At 35.2% G+C, this 16,939-nt stretch overlaps 2 protein-coding genes across 2 annotated transcripts in view; both read left to right on the top strand.

Moving 5' to 3' along the window:
- LYRM7 (LYR motif containing 7) overlaps positions 1-8,157 on the top strand; it is a 33,889-nt gene extending 25,732 nt beyond the window's left edge. Inside the window, exon 5 of the mRNA XM_045487826.1 lies at positions 3,803-8,157. Coding sequence (XP_045343782.1) covers positions 3,803-3,873 — 71 coding nt within the window. The 3' untranslated portion in view covers positions 3,874-8,157. The remainder of the gene's footprint in view (positions 1-3,802) is intronic.
- Positions 1-16,939, top strand: part of CDC42SE2 (CDC42 small effector 2) — a 188,855-nt gene that overhangs the window by 6,878 nt on the left and 165,038 nt on the right. The gene's annotated exons all lie outside the window — the stretch shown is intronic.

A 16,939-nucleotide genomic window follows, 5' to 3' on the forward strand; every position in this document is an offset into this window, starting at 1 on the left:
AGTTTTTCATTACTTTAAGAAATATGCATTAATCTAAGGATTGGGGAACGGGCAGAACGTAGAGGCCATTACCAAAGAATGAAAATCTTCATGCTTAAAAACCTATGACTACCTATACATGGAAATAACTAGAAAAAAAAAAATAAATTTGGAGCTTATAAAGTTTTTAAATGAATTATATTGCCAAGAAATCCCAAGTCTGGCTAGCTCACTTCAACTCTTAAGGCCATCCCTGGACCCTTGAACACATATCAATAGCAAGTGGATTGTGAAAGCTTCACAGTCTCAATGAAGAGGATCTTCCCCAGTATCCCACCTCTGGACAAGGATGCCCCTAGCATACAGAACCAGGAGCCTTGAAGAAGAGTGGACAGGAGAAGGTCTTTTAGTCTCCCACAAAACAGGATAGGTGCTGCCAGACTGGCTAACTAGGGAATATATCGCTTGGCAAAAGCAAGAAGTCCTTGCTCTTCCTGTCCAGCAGGATTTAGGATTTGCTGTGGTACAGTGACTGCTGTGTTTCCTATTCCAGTTTTTCATTGCTGTGTCTATACTACCATGTGAGCCCTGGGTAGACCTAAGGGAAAGACTAGCACATCAGCCAGAAATACTTGATTTAAACCTGGTGGATAAGACTTTGGGGGTTGTAAATTGATATATTCTGTGTATGCACCAAAGGGTATATATTCATGTTGTGTAGACAGGAGGGTGGACCACTTGTATTCACTATCCATTCCTTTTTACTAGCTGAAAACTTTTGTTCAGGGTGCAGTGTGCCAAGACAAAAAAAAAAAAAAAAAAAGGTTATTTCTCAGGCGACAGGACACCTTTCTGGCCAACATATGCAGTTGTGTACTGGATGTTGCTTGCAAGAAAGCTATTGTTTTCCTGTTAAAAAGTCATAAACCAACCTAGCACTCACCTTTTGCCCTTTTCCCTTCTCCTTGCCTGGAGAGCAGATGTGATGTCACAGCAGCAGTAAAGACAAAAACCACGCATGAAGGATAGCACAACAGGAATGTAAAAAGAGCCTGGCTTCTTAGTGGTAGTAAAGACCCGTAGTAGCCCAGGACTGCCTTAATTCATATTTCTTGATATGTGAGAAAATTAAATCTCTTACTTTTTTAAACTACTGTTTGTTGTACTTTTGGTTAATGTCTTTTCCACCAGACTGTAGACTCTTTGAAGCTGAATAGGCTTTTTTTTTTAAATTGAAGTATAATTGACATATAACATTATTAGTTTCATTTCTACAACATGATTCCATATTTGTACATATGGCAAAATGACCACCACAATAAGTCTAGTTAATGTCTGTCCTCTACATAGTTACAAATTGTTTTTCTTGAGATAAGGACTTTTAAGATGTACTCTTAGTAGCTTTCAAATACAGTATTATTAACTATTGTTACCATGCTGTCCTGAAAAGACTATTATATATTCATCTCTGCATCTTCATTTCATGATGTAATGTTCAGCATAAAATAGGCACATATATGTTTGATAAGTGAAACAATTTATTGCCATTGTTACTAAGTTAAAACCTAATCTATAATTTGCTCTCTGGTGATATCTCCCAAGATTTGGTAAAAGCAGATGAGATATAAAATATTTATTTAACTGGTTTTCATTTCAGTAAGCCACATTTACGACCTGGCTCATAAGAACATTATTTTTAGTTAGATCAGTTATATTTTCCTTTCGAATTAAATTTATTTTAGTGACACCTTTTAGAAATTTTTTTTTTAGTAATTCAAATTTACAGAAAAGATGCAAGAGAAGTTGAAGGGTATGGATACTTCCTTTACTGAAATTTCACAAATGCTAACATTTACCACATTTGCTTTATTATTCCTCCCTCATTTTTTTTCCAGGATGTTCTGACAGTACATTGCAGACATAATGCCTCTTTACCCCCAAATGATCATTTTTAAAATCATGATAGCCCGCTAAGATTATATTTGGAGAAAGAATGTATTTCTTAAAAATACTTTCATATATATTTGCTAAACTTGCAAGGAGATTCTCTTATAAAACCACAGTATAATTATCAAAACCACAATATTAACATTGATATAACTGTATCATTTGCATGTTTTCATTTGTCCTAACTTGTCTTCCATAGCAGAAGAAAAAAATGTTCCTTCTGGTCTAGGATCCATTGAGGATCATACAAATAGCATTTAGTCACCATGTTTTTTAGTCTTTCTTAATCTGAAGCAATTCCTCAATCTTTCTTTCTTTCATGACCATGATTTTTTTTGAGAGAGAGACAAAGACAGAGAGCACGAGTGGGGGAGAGGGGCAGAGGGGGAGAGAGAATTATTTCCAAATTTTTTTTAACATTTGTTTATTTTTGAGAGAGAGAGAGAAAGAGAGCATGAGCAGGGGAGAGGCAGAGACAGAGGGAGACACAATCTGAAGCAGACTCCAGGCTCCATGCTGACACCACAGAGCCCAACACGAGGCTTGAACTCACAAACTGCGAGATCATAACCTGAGCTGATGTCAGACGCTTAACCAGCTGAGCTACCCAGGTGCCCCGAGAGAGAGTGAGAGAGAGAGAGAGAGAGAGGGAGGGGGAGAGAGGGAGAGAGGGGAGAGAGAGAGAGAGGGAGGGAGGTAGGGAGGGAGGGAGAGGGGAGAGAGAGAGAGAGAGAGAGAGAGAGATCGAGAGAGAGAGACAAGTTTTAAGCAGCCTCCACACTCAGCTTGGAGTCTGATGCAGGGCTCCATTCCATGACCCTGGGATCATGACCTGAGCTGAAATCAAGGGTTGGACACTCAACCTACTGAGCCACCCAGGGGCCCCTGACAGAGTAGGCCCCTGACAGAGTATACCCAAGTTATTTCATAGAAAGTGATGTGAGCATTTTTTTTATCATGATACCTGAATTAACCTCTTCAGGGAAAAAAAGGGAAAATCAATGATCTCAAAATTTTGGATCTCAGTTGACCTTCAGCAAGGTATGTTACTGAAGACTCATATTTTTTGTTGTTGTTGTTTAACTGTGTTTCTCAGTGGGGAACTGTTGACATTTTCAACAGGATAGTTCTTCACTGCCCCAAATTGTCCCATACATCCCTGGCTCCTACCCACTAAATGCAGGCAGCATTCTTCAGTTGGTGTGACCACCCAAAACATTCCCATGTGAGAACTACTATTCTGTAAAATTTAGGATCTTTAAATTAGAGAAACAGTCTTGCTTTTTTTTTTTTTTTTTTTTTTAATTTTTTTTTTTCAACGTTTATTTATTTTTGGGACAGAGAGAGACAGAGCATGAACGGGGGAGGGGCAGAGAGAGAGGGAGACACAGAATCGGAAACAGGCTCCAGGCTCTGAGCCATCAGCCCAGAGCCCGACGCGGGGCTCGAACTCACGGACCGCGAGATCGTGACCCGGCTGAAGTCGGGCGCTTAACCGACTGCGCCACCCAGGCGCCCCCAGTCTTGCTTTTTATATAATAGGCATTTAAACAAATTTCCTGTTGATTATTTTAATTATCAGTAATTTGTCATCAGATAGGTGATAATGTGCTTTAGCCTAATTCTGTTCACATAATTAGTTATATTTAATAAATGATAAATGGTTCAGTTGATCATATATGTTTTAATATAATCTGAAATGAGAATTCTGTTAACAGTTTCCATTTAAAATCAAGGACTTCACCCTAGAAATTAACTCAAATATTTATGGAAGATCTACCTTAAAATTCAATATTTTACTGTTAAAAAGTTTAGGGGGAAATGAATGTATGTTCATTTTTCATGATGTCAATTACTCTTTTTGTTTTTCTTTCAGAATTGGTCCCTAGGAAAGAACTCCTTATAGAAAATGTGCCATACTGTGATGCACCAACTCAGAAAAAATGAGTTTTCTAGGATAAACTCAAGCTTTGTAGTTTTTAATCTTAAATATATAACTCTGGCAAAAGTTTTGGAAATGGAAATATTCCTCTTAGAACTGGCCTGTTGAAAATGAATGAAGTATTGCATCATAATTAAATTTCACATTAAAAGAACATTGCTGAAAACTGCAGAACATAGTTAAATATTTCTAGACAGCATTAGATAAGAAGACCTGTAATTTGCATATAAAATCAAAGTTTATAAAGTAAAATGAACGCTTAGGGAGGCATGTCATACTCATTTCTCTTTGACCTTGATGAGTATTTTAGTCTCACCATAACTAAGAGTGCAGTGTTTTGACAAGTTGGTGGGTTTTCCTCCCATATGAAATGAAACTGTTAGATTAAAACTATTAGATTAAATTTATGATTAGTCCCACAAACCTTAAATTAGTAAAAAATCATAGCATATACCAACTCTCTATAGAAAGTGGCCTTTGTTTCCTGTAAAGCATTGACATTATTTCTGTAATTATTCTAACAAATAATTATACGCTTTCCTTTCAGAGATAGAGTATCTCTCTGTTCCTGTAAAGACATTTTTTTTCAAAAGTCTTCTGAAGATAGATGAATAAAATATCAAAATCACCTAGGATCACTGTGGAATAAATCCGAATTTTTTTAGGAAAGAGTGACCCTTGATCAAACTATATAATATAGCCTTAGTAGAAATAGCTGTACTTAGACATAGCTAGACTTTATAATGAAAATGTAATACATGGCTCCATTCTTTCCATTTTAATCAATAAACTTAAATGGCTTTTTTCCCCACATGTCCCATCCCTCCCTGACAAGATTGGGAATATCACAAAACAGTTTGTCATTGTACCCTCTAATGGTAGGAATTATAAAATTGTATTTAATAATCTTCTTGTTTTTCTTTTATCCGTGTGTCTTTACCATTCTCTGTTCTTAGTGAACAGTGTGTTCTTTCCTAATTCCCTGATAAGTTTTCTCAATAACAATACAGAGTTTTAAATTTTTGCAAGATTCTTTTTTTTCTTTAATATTTACTTTTGAGAGAGAGCACAAACAGGGGAGGGGCAGAGAGAGAGAGAGAGAGAGAGGGCGAGTGAGAATCCAAAATTGATTTTGCTCTGACAACAGGGCTCGAATCCATGAACTGTAAGATCATGAGCAGAGCTGAAACCAAGAGGCAGATGCTTAATCAACTGAGCTACCCAGGCACCCATAAAATTTTTGCAAGATTCTTGATGCAAGCTTTGTTTGTTGGCAAAACATGGATATATCCATTCTGGATATGAAATGTTAGGTTTTAACGTAATTTAATTTTAAAACATAATAAAATAATTTAATTTTAGAAAATCATAGATTTTTCTAAATTCCTTAAGACATATTATACTTAACATTAAGCCATCGACTATCCTTAATGCCTTCTAATACTTTTGAGGAGAGTAGTTAGTAGTCTGTGAAATGGTTTATACATGTCAAAAGATTTGCTATATTAGTTTTTCATCTCCCATGTATATTTGTTACTTATGTGGAAATTATACCTACATAAAAATAGAAGTTGTTTGCTATTTGAAATTTGCCTTTATAAAAGTATGCTGAAATTTGTCATAATACCATCACTGGTAATTTGCCTGACTTACTACTGTTTCATTAAGTATATTATATATTTTAAGGAAAGTTGCCTGACCTAGGTTAATTTAATATATTTTAATTATTTCCATATTATTGAACAGTTTTAGCGGTTCTTAGCTTTCTCTCTTTAATCTTAATTCCCTTGTTCAATTCTTCACTCACATTAATTTAAATATCTCAACAGGGTTTTTTTTAATAGTTACCATTAAGAGCAATAGAGGTTAATAATTCATAGGTTTATTTTATTAAAATAGTGGCTTTGAGATTTTCTCCAAGTTACATGTTTTAGATATATAAGAGAAAAGATCCTGTTTATATTAGCAAACAAAACTATAAAATAGAAATAGACTTTTTAGAGGTTCCTGGATGGCTCAGTCGGTTAAGCTGCTGACTCTTGATTTTGGCTTGAGTCATGATCTCATGGTTTGTGAGATTGAGCTTTGCATTGGGCTCCGCACTGCAGCGCAGAACCTGTTAGGGATTCTCTATCCCGTCTCTGTCTGTCCTCCTTGAGCAGATAGATACACACTCTCTCAAAAATAAATAAATTTAAAAAAAAAAGGAAATGGACTTTTTTTAAAAAAAGCTGTAACTTAAAAATGAAAGATACTATGTTCCTAGATGGGACAATTGAAAATTATGGAAGTGAACAGTTCTTTAAATGTTACCTGTCAAAATCCCCAAAGATTGGAAGTCTGTCTAAATAAAAATATATAACTTGTACACTCTGTGAAAGCTACTATAAATAAAGTTTACAGAAGATACTTGCTACCAACATAATGATTAAAATAGTTAAGATGTGGGGCGCCTTGGTGGTCAGTCAGTTAAGCTTCAGACTTCAGCTCAGGTCATGATGTGGCAGTTTGTGAGTTCAGATACCATGTCAGGCTCTGTGCTAACAGCTCAGAGCCTGGAGCGTGCTTCAGATCTGTCTGTCTGTCCGTCTCTGTCTCTCTCTCTCTCTCAAAAGTAAACATTAAAAAGATAGTTAAGATGTAAATGTTCCTATGACTCAGTAAAAGATAACTCAGTGGAAAATGATCAAATGATATAAATTAAAAGTTCACAGAAGAAGAAATATTAAGCCTCACTAGTGATCAGAGAAATGTAAATTAAAACAAAACGAAACAATTTTGTTCAAATTTGCAAAAGCTAAAGAAGCTCAAGATACCCAATATTTTTAAAGGTCATAGGGTGTGAGGAAATGGGCAATCTCATATTTCTGGAAAGGATGTAAGTGATAGGGCTTTTTTGAAAGGAAAATTGACATCAAAATTTAAAATAAATATATTGTTCAGTCTTTATGTCAATAGCACACAAGAGTGCTAATAAATGAATACTCAGATATATTTACAGAAATTTCTGTAACATTATTTATAATTTAAAAAAATTGATAATAGCCTAAATTTCCAAACTTGGGGCGGGGAATTAAAGGAAATAGAGTTCTGGGATACTACACAGCAGTTCAAAAATTGATGCAAAATATATATATTGTCAACTGAAAGAAGCAAGTCACAGTATATGTTCTCTATGAATCCATTTACACACAAAAGAACTACTTAGCACAGGTTTGTGCATATACAATAAAATCTTGGGTTGCGAGTAACTTGTTCTGGGAGTGTTCCACAAGACGAGCAAACATTTCTAATAAATACTAACTTGATAAACGAGCAATGTCCTGCAGTATGTGTAGTACATGATGCCGAATGTCGCATGATCACAACTGAGCCGATGGTTCTTGAAATTCACTTACATATACAAGTGCTTTGGATTATAAGCATGTTTCTGGAACGAATTATACTTGTAAACCAAGGTTTTACTGTATATACAAATGAATAGAAATATACATGCTTAATGTTACTACAGTTGACCTTTGAAAAACAAGGGCTTGAACTGCACAGATCCACTTATACATAGACTTTTTTTTATAGAGTACAATACTATAAATGTATTTTCTTGTCTTTATGATTTTCTTAATATTTTCTCTAGCTTTTTTTTTTAAAAAAGAATACAGTATATAATGACTGTATAAAATACGTGTTAATCAACTGTTACTGTTAAGGCCAACAAGTAGGCTATTAGTTATGCTTTGAGGCATATCAAAAGTTATATGTGGATTTTTGACTGCACAAAGTTCAGCTCCCCTAACCCCCATGTTCAAGGGCCAAGTGTAGGTAGGTAAGAAAATGAGATTTGATGAAAGGACTGATAAATTGAGGATTTTTATTAGGATAACTCTTGCATGTTTAAATATTTTTTACAGTGAGTGTATCAATGTATAATTTTTAAAGGACAGTACTTAAGCTGCCAGTGATTTATTTAAAACTTAATTATGAAATACTTCAGATATCAGCATCTAGTGTATGAGACACTCATGAGCCTAATTCCCACATTTGACAGATGTTAACATTTTGCCATATTTGTTTAAAGAGCTCCTTCCTTGTGAGTCACAAAATCTTAAAAAGTTAAAGTCCCACCTCTCTTTTCTTTCGCCTGTCTCTTTTCAGGTATAATTACTGTTTTACAGTTCATGGATATCATTCCCATACTTGTTTTTATACTTTTACCAAATGTGCATGTGTTCAAAACAATATATAGTGTTGTTTTGTGGTTTTAAAATGAAAATAAATGGTGTTATACTTTATGTGTTCTCGAGCTTATTTTCATCATACATGAGGTTTTAGAGATTATTTAAAAAAAATTTTTATATGAGATCTATTTTGTTGCATAAATAGCTAGGTCTTTTACTTTTATGTCTTATTCCATTGTAAGAATAAACTAGTTTATCCATGTCTCTTGATGAACAGTAGTATTGTTTTGTTTTTTGATATTGCAAACAAATTTACCAAAGATTCCAGCATGTGGATTTTGCACCCAAAGTTTACCTGAATATACACAAGGAAACAGAACCTTTGCGTCATAGGGTATGTACATATTCAATTCTTGCTAGAATTTTTAAATTGTTCTTCTTCTTTTTTTTTTTTAATGTTAGCGAACACAAGCAGGGGAGAGGGGCAGAGGAAGAGAGAGAGAATTTTAAGCAGGCTCCACACTTAGCATGGATCCCAGTGGCAGGGCTCGATCCCACATCCCTGGGATCATGACCTGAGCCAAAATAAAGAGTTGGTTGCTCACCTGACTGACCCACCCAAGTAACTCTTAAATTGTTCTTTAAAGTAGTTGTACCACTTTATATTCCAGTCAACACTGTATGAGAAGCCCCATTTTTCCATATCTTCACTGTTAGTGTTATATAGGACTTTTCACATTTTTGTCAAATATTTGGATATGAAATGGTATCATTTTTTTTTTAAGTTTATTTATTTTCAGAGAGACAGAGTACGAGTGGGGGAGGGCAGTGAGGGAGGGAGAATCCAAAGCAGGCTCCATGCTGCCTCACAGAGCCTGGTGAAGAGCTTGAACCCACAAAACCCTGAGATCATGACCTGAGCCAAAACCAAGAGACAGACGCTCAACCGACTGAGCCACTCAGGTGCCCCATGAAATGGTATCATGTTTTAATTTGGATTTCTGTATTACTGGTGAGATCATCTTGTACTTACTGGTGGTTACAGTTTTCCTTTATGAATGTGTGTTCATATCCTGTGTCCTCCTTTTTCTTTTGGATTGTCTGGCTATTTCTCACTAATCCTTTTTATATGTTCTGGGTACTAACCTTGTGTTTGTTATCTGTAAATGCTTTCTTCCATAACGTGACTTGTCTTTTAACACTGTTTATCATCAACCTGTATTATGGGAGTTTATTTTAGTGTATCCATTTTAAAAGATTTTTTATTAATTTTGCTTTTGTAACTTTTTAAGTAATATTTTATACTCCATAGGCATAAAGATGTTCTAAAACATTTTCCTCTGAAGATTAAGGTTTTGCTTTCTATATTTGGGACTTAATGACATCTAGAATTTATTTTTTTTATATATGAGGGAGGGATTTAGTTTTACCTTTTTTATGGGAAAATTTTGCCTCAGGATCATTTATTGGATAGCCCATCCTTTTTCTGATTACATGTAAAAGAACTTTGATCATATCTCAAGTTACAATATATTAGAATCATTTAAGGACATAGCTATTTACGGACTTGGTTTCTACAATTATCCCTCTTCTCCCCCAAATCTTTTTTTTCCTCCCTCTCTCTCTACTGGATTGTTCTCAATGGCATTCAACATTCCGGAATATTTCCTTTGTTAAAAAAAAAACTTTATTGAACCCACCTCTGCCCTCGAGCTTCAACACCACATTTTTCTGCAGTTTTTACTAAGAAAAAACTGTCCTTATCAGCACTTCTCTCCCCATTCTATCTTATACAGACCCCACTCAAGGCTTATCCCTACCACTGCAATCAAACCCTTCTTGTCCCAGTTACTGGTGACCTCCACTTAGAAGTCCAAAGGTCAGTTTTTAGTTCTTATTTTATTCATCCTCTCAGTAGCAGTTGGCATAATCAATCATTCCCTCTTTTTTGAACAGAGACCTAGACACTCATTTACTATAAACCTATTGTATGATACAAACATGGACCCAAGTAACAAAAATGCCTGCCTTGTCTTCTATTTGTTATTTTAGAGCCACTCTCAGCCTTTTTTGACCCTGGTCTCAGCCTCCTCTGTGAGGACTGACTGTGTAAACCAGCTCCAAGTGGCTTCTGTACTTTCTGACTTGTGGTTGGTTCGGCTAATGGGGGATGCTGGCAGGATATCAGGAGGGAGGAAAATGAGGGCAGTTATTTATCTTTCTGACTGTATCCCTGAGAAGTTGCCTCAGGCTGTACTATCCTCAAAGCTTCTCTCAAGGTGGGTTCTGTACAGTTCTTGCCTTCCAGTTTGCATAAGAGCTTCCGTTTCCTTTTCAGGCCTAGGGTTGCAACAGCTTATCTGTTACTATCCACATGGGTTCCCGTACACTCATAGTTTTATAAATAGTGACTTTACATGTAAATCTTTCTCAAACTGCCATATTTTTTTTTTCAAACTGCCATATTTTAATTCACTAATTCACTGCCCTGAGGAAACTTACTTATGGAGGTGAGAGACAGATGATAGGCAAAATTAACAAGTAAATTAGAAGGTGATAAGTAATGTGGAGAAAGATAAGGCAGGAAAGGGAGATAGGGAAGCTGGGAACAATAAGGTGTTGCAATTTTAAATGTGATCAGGGAAGGTCTCACCAAGAAAGTGATAGTTGAGCAAAGACAAGGGTATGAGGGATCTAGACATACATATATGTAAGGGGAGAGTTTTCCCTTACAACAAACTGCTAGTGCAAGGTTCCTAACACTGGCTCATGCTTATTGTCATGGAAGAAAGCCCAGTGACAGGAGGAAAGTGACTTACGGAAAGAGTAGTAGTAGATGCAGTCATAGAAATGATATGATAGAAAGACCTGGGGAGTAGATGCCAGGTTATTTGGGCTATTACAAAGACTATGGTTTTCACTCTTATCAAATGAGAGCCATTAGATGATTTTGAGAAGAGAAGTGATATCTGATTTTAAGTTTTAAAGAGCTCACTTTGGCTTTTGTGCTGAGAATAGACTATGGGGCAGGGTTGATTGCAGGGATATGAATTAGAAGTCTGTTGAATAAATCTAGATAAGAGGTGATAATGGCTTAGACCACAGGGGCAGCAATGATAGTGGTGAGAAGGGGCACAATTCTGGGTATATTTTCATAGAGCTCATGGTGTTCTTATGTGAAGTGAGACAACAAGGAGTCAGAGATAATTTCCAAGAGTTTTGGCCTGAGCAACTAGAAATACATTGTTGCCATCAATTACTACGGTTAAAAACAGACTAGTTTGTGAAAAATCAGGAAATTAGTTTTAGACATGTATTGATTGAAATGCCTATTAGATATCCAAATGGAGATACTAATAAGACATTAAATGTAACCTCTGTATTTCAAGAAATTGTCTGGGCTGGAAATACATATTTGGGAACCGTTAATACAGGTAAAGTACTTAAAACCATAATACTGGATGTAATCACCAAGAAATTGAAGTTAGATAGAAAAGGAAAGTTGAGTCCTGGGATACTCCAGTGTTGAGGTTAAGGAGATAAAGAACAACAAGCACCAGAGACAGAAAAATTTCCAGTAAGGTAGGAGGAAAACAAAAAGAAGGTAGAATAGAGGTTGGCAGACTGTGGTTCACAGAGAGTAAATTTGACCCACTGCCTTTTTTTGTAAGTAACATTTTATTGGAATACTACCACACTTGTCTATTTACATGTTTTCTATGGCTGCTTCCATACTATAATGCCATCATTGAGTAATTTCATCCATAAAACCTAAAATTGCTATCTGTTCCCATACAGAACAAATTTTTGACCCTGGGTGTAGAGTCCTGGAAGCCAAGTGAAAAAAATGTTTCATTGTAGAGGGAGTGATTGCAGTGTAATTGCAATTTAAAAATTCCAGTAGGATTTAGAAGCATGAAGGTGGTTTTGATCCCTTAGGCAAGAGAATTTCAATGAAATAATTGGAGAAAGTTATGCTCATGTTGATTCTACCCAAATTGATCTTTAAATTCATTGTGATCACAGTTGAAATTGCTGTAGGATTTTTTGACGAACTAATAAAATTTACTCAGAAATTTATGAGGAATAATAAAGATCCATAAATAGCTAAACCAGCTATAACAGAAGAGTTAAAATTAGATATCCGTATGCAAAAAATGGAATTTTGATCCATACCTCACACTATATATAAAAATTAATTCAAAATTTGTCATAGACTTAAATATAAAACCTAAAACTGTAAAACTTCATAAAGTAACAGGAGAAAATCTTTTTGGCTTTGGATTAGACACAGATTTCTTAGATATAACACAAAATGCACCATACATAAAGAAAAAATAAACTGGACTTTATCAAAATTAAAAAACTTTGCTCTGTGAAAGGTAACTGTAAGAGAATGAAAAGATAACCCACAGACTGGGAAAAAATATTCACACATCTTAAACTGATAAAGAATTTGTATCCCAAATATATAAAGAACTCTTAAAATCTGGGAACAAGCTAATTTTTGAAACAGATAAATATTTGAAAAAATTATCAAGTTATCAAAAAAATTAAGTTATAAAAGTGGAAAATATGCACATGAAAAGATGCTCAACGTTAGTCATTAGAAATTAAAATCACAATTAGATACTGCTATACACCTTTTCTGGTAGCTAAAATTAGAATGAGTGACCATACCACAGACTGACAAGGATCTAGAGGAACTGAAATCCCCATACATTGCTGGTGGGAATGCAAAATGGCTGAACAACTTTGAAAAACTCTTAAGAAGTTAAACATATACTCCCAGTATAATCCAGGTATTTACATAAGAAAAATGAAAGCATTTATCCACGTGGTGACTTATTTATATTATATTGCACAAGAAAGGAAACCATCAACAAGATGAAAAGATAACCTATAGAATTGGAGAAAATATTTATAAAGCATATCTCATAAGGGGCTAATATCCAAAAATATATAAAGAACTTAACTCAAGAGCAAGAAAAAAACAACCCAATTTAAAAAACAGGCAGAGGATCTGAATGTTTTTCCAAAGAAGACATACAAATGGACAACAGGTACACAAAAAGGTGCTCAACATCACTGTTCAGTCAAATGCAAATCAAAGCCACAATGAGATACCACTTTATATCTCTTAGAATGGATATTATCAAAAAGACAAGAGTAAGTTTTGGTGGGAATGTGGACAAAAGGGAATCCTTGTACACTGTTGGTAGAATGTAAATTGGTGGAACCACTCTGTAAAAACAGTATGGAAGTTTCGCAATAAATTAAAAATAAAACAACCATACAATCCAGCAATTCTTTTTCTGGGTATTTATCCAAAGAAAAGGAAAACACTAGCTCGAAAAGATATTTGCGCCCCGTGTTCATTGCAGTGTATTTCCAGTAACCTAAGTGTCTGTCAGTGCATGAATGGATAAAGAAAATGTGGTGCAGGTATTTATATTATATAGAGAGAAATTATTCAGCCATTAAAAAGAATAAAATCTTGCCATTTGCCACAACATGGATGGGCCCTGAGGACATTATGCTAAGTGAAATAAGTCTGAGAAAGACAAATAATGTGTGATCTCACTTATATGCGTACTCTGAAAACAAAAAGACTGAACTTATAGATACAGAGAACAGATTGGTAGTTGCCAGAGGCAAGGAGTAGGGGAGGACAAAATGGGTAATCAAAGGTAGTCAAAAGGTACAACTTATAGTTGTAAAAAAAATTAATCACAGGGATGTAATGTACAACATTACATTAATTATATAATTTATATATAATATATAAAAATTATATATATATAAATTATAGATATGTATATTATATTGTTATACATTAACTATAGTTAATAATATTGTATATTTCAAATATCCTAGGGAAGTAAATTTTTAAAATTCTCATCACGGGGCACCAGGGTGGCTCAGTCAGTGAAGCATCCCACTTTGGATTCCAGCTCAAGTCATGATCTCACCATCATGAAATCAGTCTCCATGCTGAGCGTGGAGACTGCTTGAGATTCTCTCTCTCTCTCTCTCTCTCTCTCTCTCTCTCTCTCCCTCTGCCCCTCTCCCTGACTTGTGGGCTCTCTCTCTCAAAAAATTTTTTAATAAAATTAATTAAGAAAATAAAAGTTCTCATCACAAGAAAAGATAGTGCAACTATGTGTGGTGGTGACTGTTAACTAGACTTACTGTCACTCTACTTATTGTTATTGTGATTATTTCACAATACATACAAATACTGAATCATTACATTGTACACCTGAAACTAATATGTCAATTATATCTCAATAAAATAAAACCTTATTTATAGCAACTTTATTTGTAATGGCCCCAAACTAGAAACAACCCAAATGTCCATGAAGCAGATGAATGAATAAATTTTGGTATATTCCTTTGGTACAAAGGAATACTTCTCTAGAATAAAAAGAAAGGAACTTGCTACATGCAACGAATAGATGAATCTCAAAATACTTTATTATGAGTGAAAGAAACCAGACAAAAACAAGTACATATTTTATGATACTGTTTATATAAAATTCTAGGAACTGCAAACTAATCCATAGTGGTAGAAAGCAGATCATTGGTTGCCAGAGGATGAGGGCATGGAGAGGGATGGTGGGAGGAATTCAAACCGTGTATGAGGAGACTTTGGAGGGTGATGTATATGTTCATTTTCTTGATTGTAGTGATGATTTGATGGATGCATGCACATGTATGTACAAATTTCATGTGTACATTTTAAATATGTGTAGTTACCATATATGTCAGTTATAATAAAATAAAGCTGTTAAAAAATACTATAAAGTCATAGTGATTCTAAGTGTAGTATTGGTGAAAAAACTGAAAAATGGTAGCAGTTGACCAGAAGATAGAACACAGAGATAGACCCAAATAACCCTCTGAATGTATATACTTTCTTTATTCTATACGTTCTTAATAGTTTTTTCAATGAATATCTGTGTCTGAAAGTATTTATTTTCAGCCTTTCCCTTGAATAAGTTTAGTTAGGTACAGAATTTTATGCTGAGGGGCACCTCGGTGGCTCAGTCGGTTAAGTGTCCCACTTCAGCTCAGGTGATGATCTCGAGGTTCATGAGCTTGAGCCCCGCGACAGGCTCTGTGCTGACAGCTCAGAGCCTTTAGCCTGCTTGGGATTCTGTGCCTCCCTCTCTTTCTGCCCCTCCCCTATTCATGCTCTGTCTCTGTCTCTATCAAAAACAAATAAACATTAAAAAAAAATTTTTTTTTTTAAGAATTTTATGTTGGCATCTTTTTCCTTAGCACTTCACAGATGGTGTTGTCTTTTAACCTCATTTTACTGCTGAGACATTTATTAGCAATCTAATTGCAGTCCCTTTTGGCTAATCTGTCCTTTCTTTATGATTGATTTTAAGACTTCTGTGTTTTCTTTGGTATTCTAGGTAGAGATTTTATTTTTGTTTATCCTACTCAACTTTGGTGTACTTCATCTTTCTGAAGATTCATGTCATGCTTCAATTTTGGAAATTTTTCATCCCCTATATTTTCATTAACTCACAAACATTCTCTACAGTTTTTTGCTTAGTGGGGGCTCCTATTAGGCGTCTCTCATTGTGCTTCATTCTGGTACTTTGCTCAGTTTTACTGGTTTAGTATCTGCTCTAGTTCACTATCACTTTCTTCATCAGTATCTGATCTGTTGTTTATTAACACCCATGCATTTCTCTTGTAATTTCAGTGACTATTTTTCATTTCTAGTCATAATGTTTGGTTTTTATATTAAATACACTATTCCTTTTGCACAGTGATTTGTTCTGTAATCCTAGTTCTTTATATCTTTCATCATTTAAAAATACTAATTTTATAGTCTCTCTCAGAATATTCTGTCATCTGTCTAGATTGTCAATACTCCTTTTTGTTCTTGACAGTCTTTCCTCATGTGTCTTATAATTTTTTGATAATGTGTATATCTTGAATGGCAATTGTTATTTCTCTTATGATCAAATGTGGACTTGTAAATTATGGGAGTGTTCCTCCAAAGAGATTTTATGCGTGACTTTGCCAGGTACCCCAAGAGTAACTTGGAGATTTCCATTCCACTCAGGTCATTTAGAATTGATCCTGAATCAGTGAATGGCATGGTGATTTTCTTCTCTCACCAGTGATTTTTTCCCCCACCCAGAGTCCCTGGATCTTTGCTCTCTCTCTCTCTGGCCTTATGAATAGTTTTTCAGTCCTCTTTCATGGTACTTTGAAGGGGACTTGCTTTATACAGAGATCTCAGTTCTACTCCTTGTTACACCCAAGTCCAGGGACTCATCACCTGTGATATGCTGGAAATAAAATCTAAGTGTCTAGCTATTAAGTAAGGTCTATTTCCAGGTCACCTCACAGCCTTTTAGGCTACCTCAGTGTCACCTTACGATTACAATCTGCTTTGACTTTCAGTTCTCTTTTCTTTCTAGCAAATGGGAATTTCTTTTCATTTCCTATGAGCTCAGCCATGTAATATAAGCCAGAATGCAAAGAAATGCTAAAAGAGTAATGATGTAATGTTAAAAGGACCCACAAGCCAGAGTGAAGGAACTCTTCAGTCAAATTTGGGACAGTTTTTTTGTTGTTTTTTTTTTTTTAACGTTTATTTATTTTTGAGAGACAGAGAAAGACATAGTGTGGGCGGGGAAAGGGCAGAGAGAGAGAGGGAGACACAGAATCCGAAGCAGGCTCCAGGCTCTGAGCTGTCAGAACAGAGCCCGACGCGGGGCTTAAACCCACAAACCGCAAGATCATGACCTGAGCTGAAGTTGGATACTTAACTAACTGAGCTACCCAGGATCTCCAAGTTTGGGACAATTTATGGGTCAAAAATAACAATTATACTATAATGGACTTATACATAAATTAAAAATAAAAT

This window comes from Leopardus geoffroyi, chromosome A1, assembly GCF_018350155.1.
Source record: "Leopardus geoffroyi isolate Oge1 chromosome A1, O.geoffroyi_Oge1_pat1.0, whole genome shotgun sequence".
Classification (NCBI taxonomy): domain Eukaryota; kingdom Metazoa; phylum Chordata; class Mammalia; order Carnivora; family Felidae; genus Leopardus; species Leopardus geoffroyi.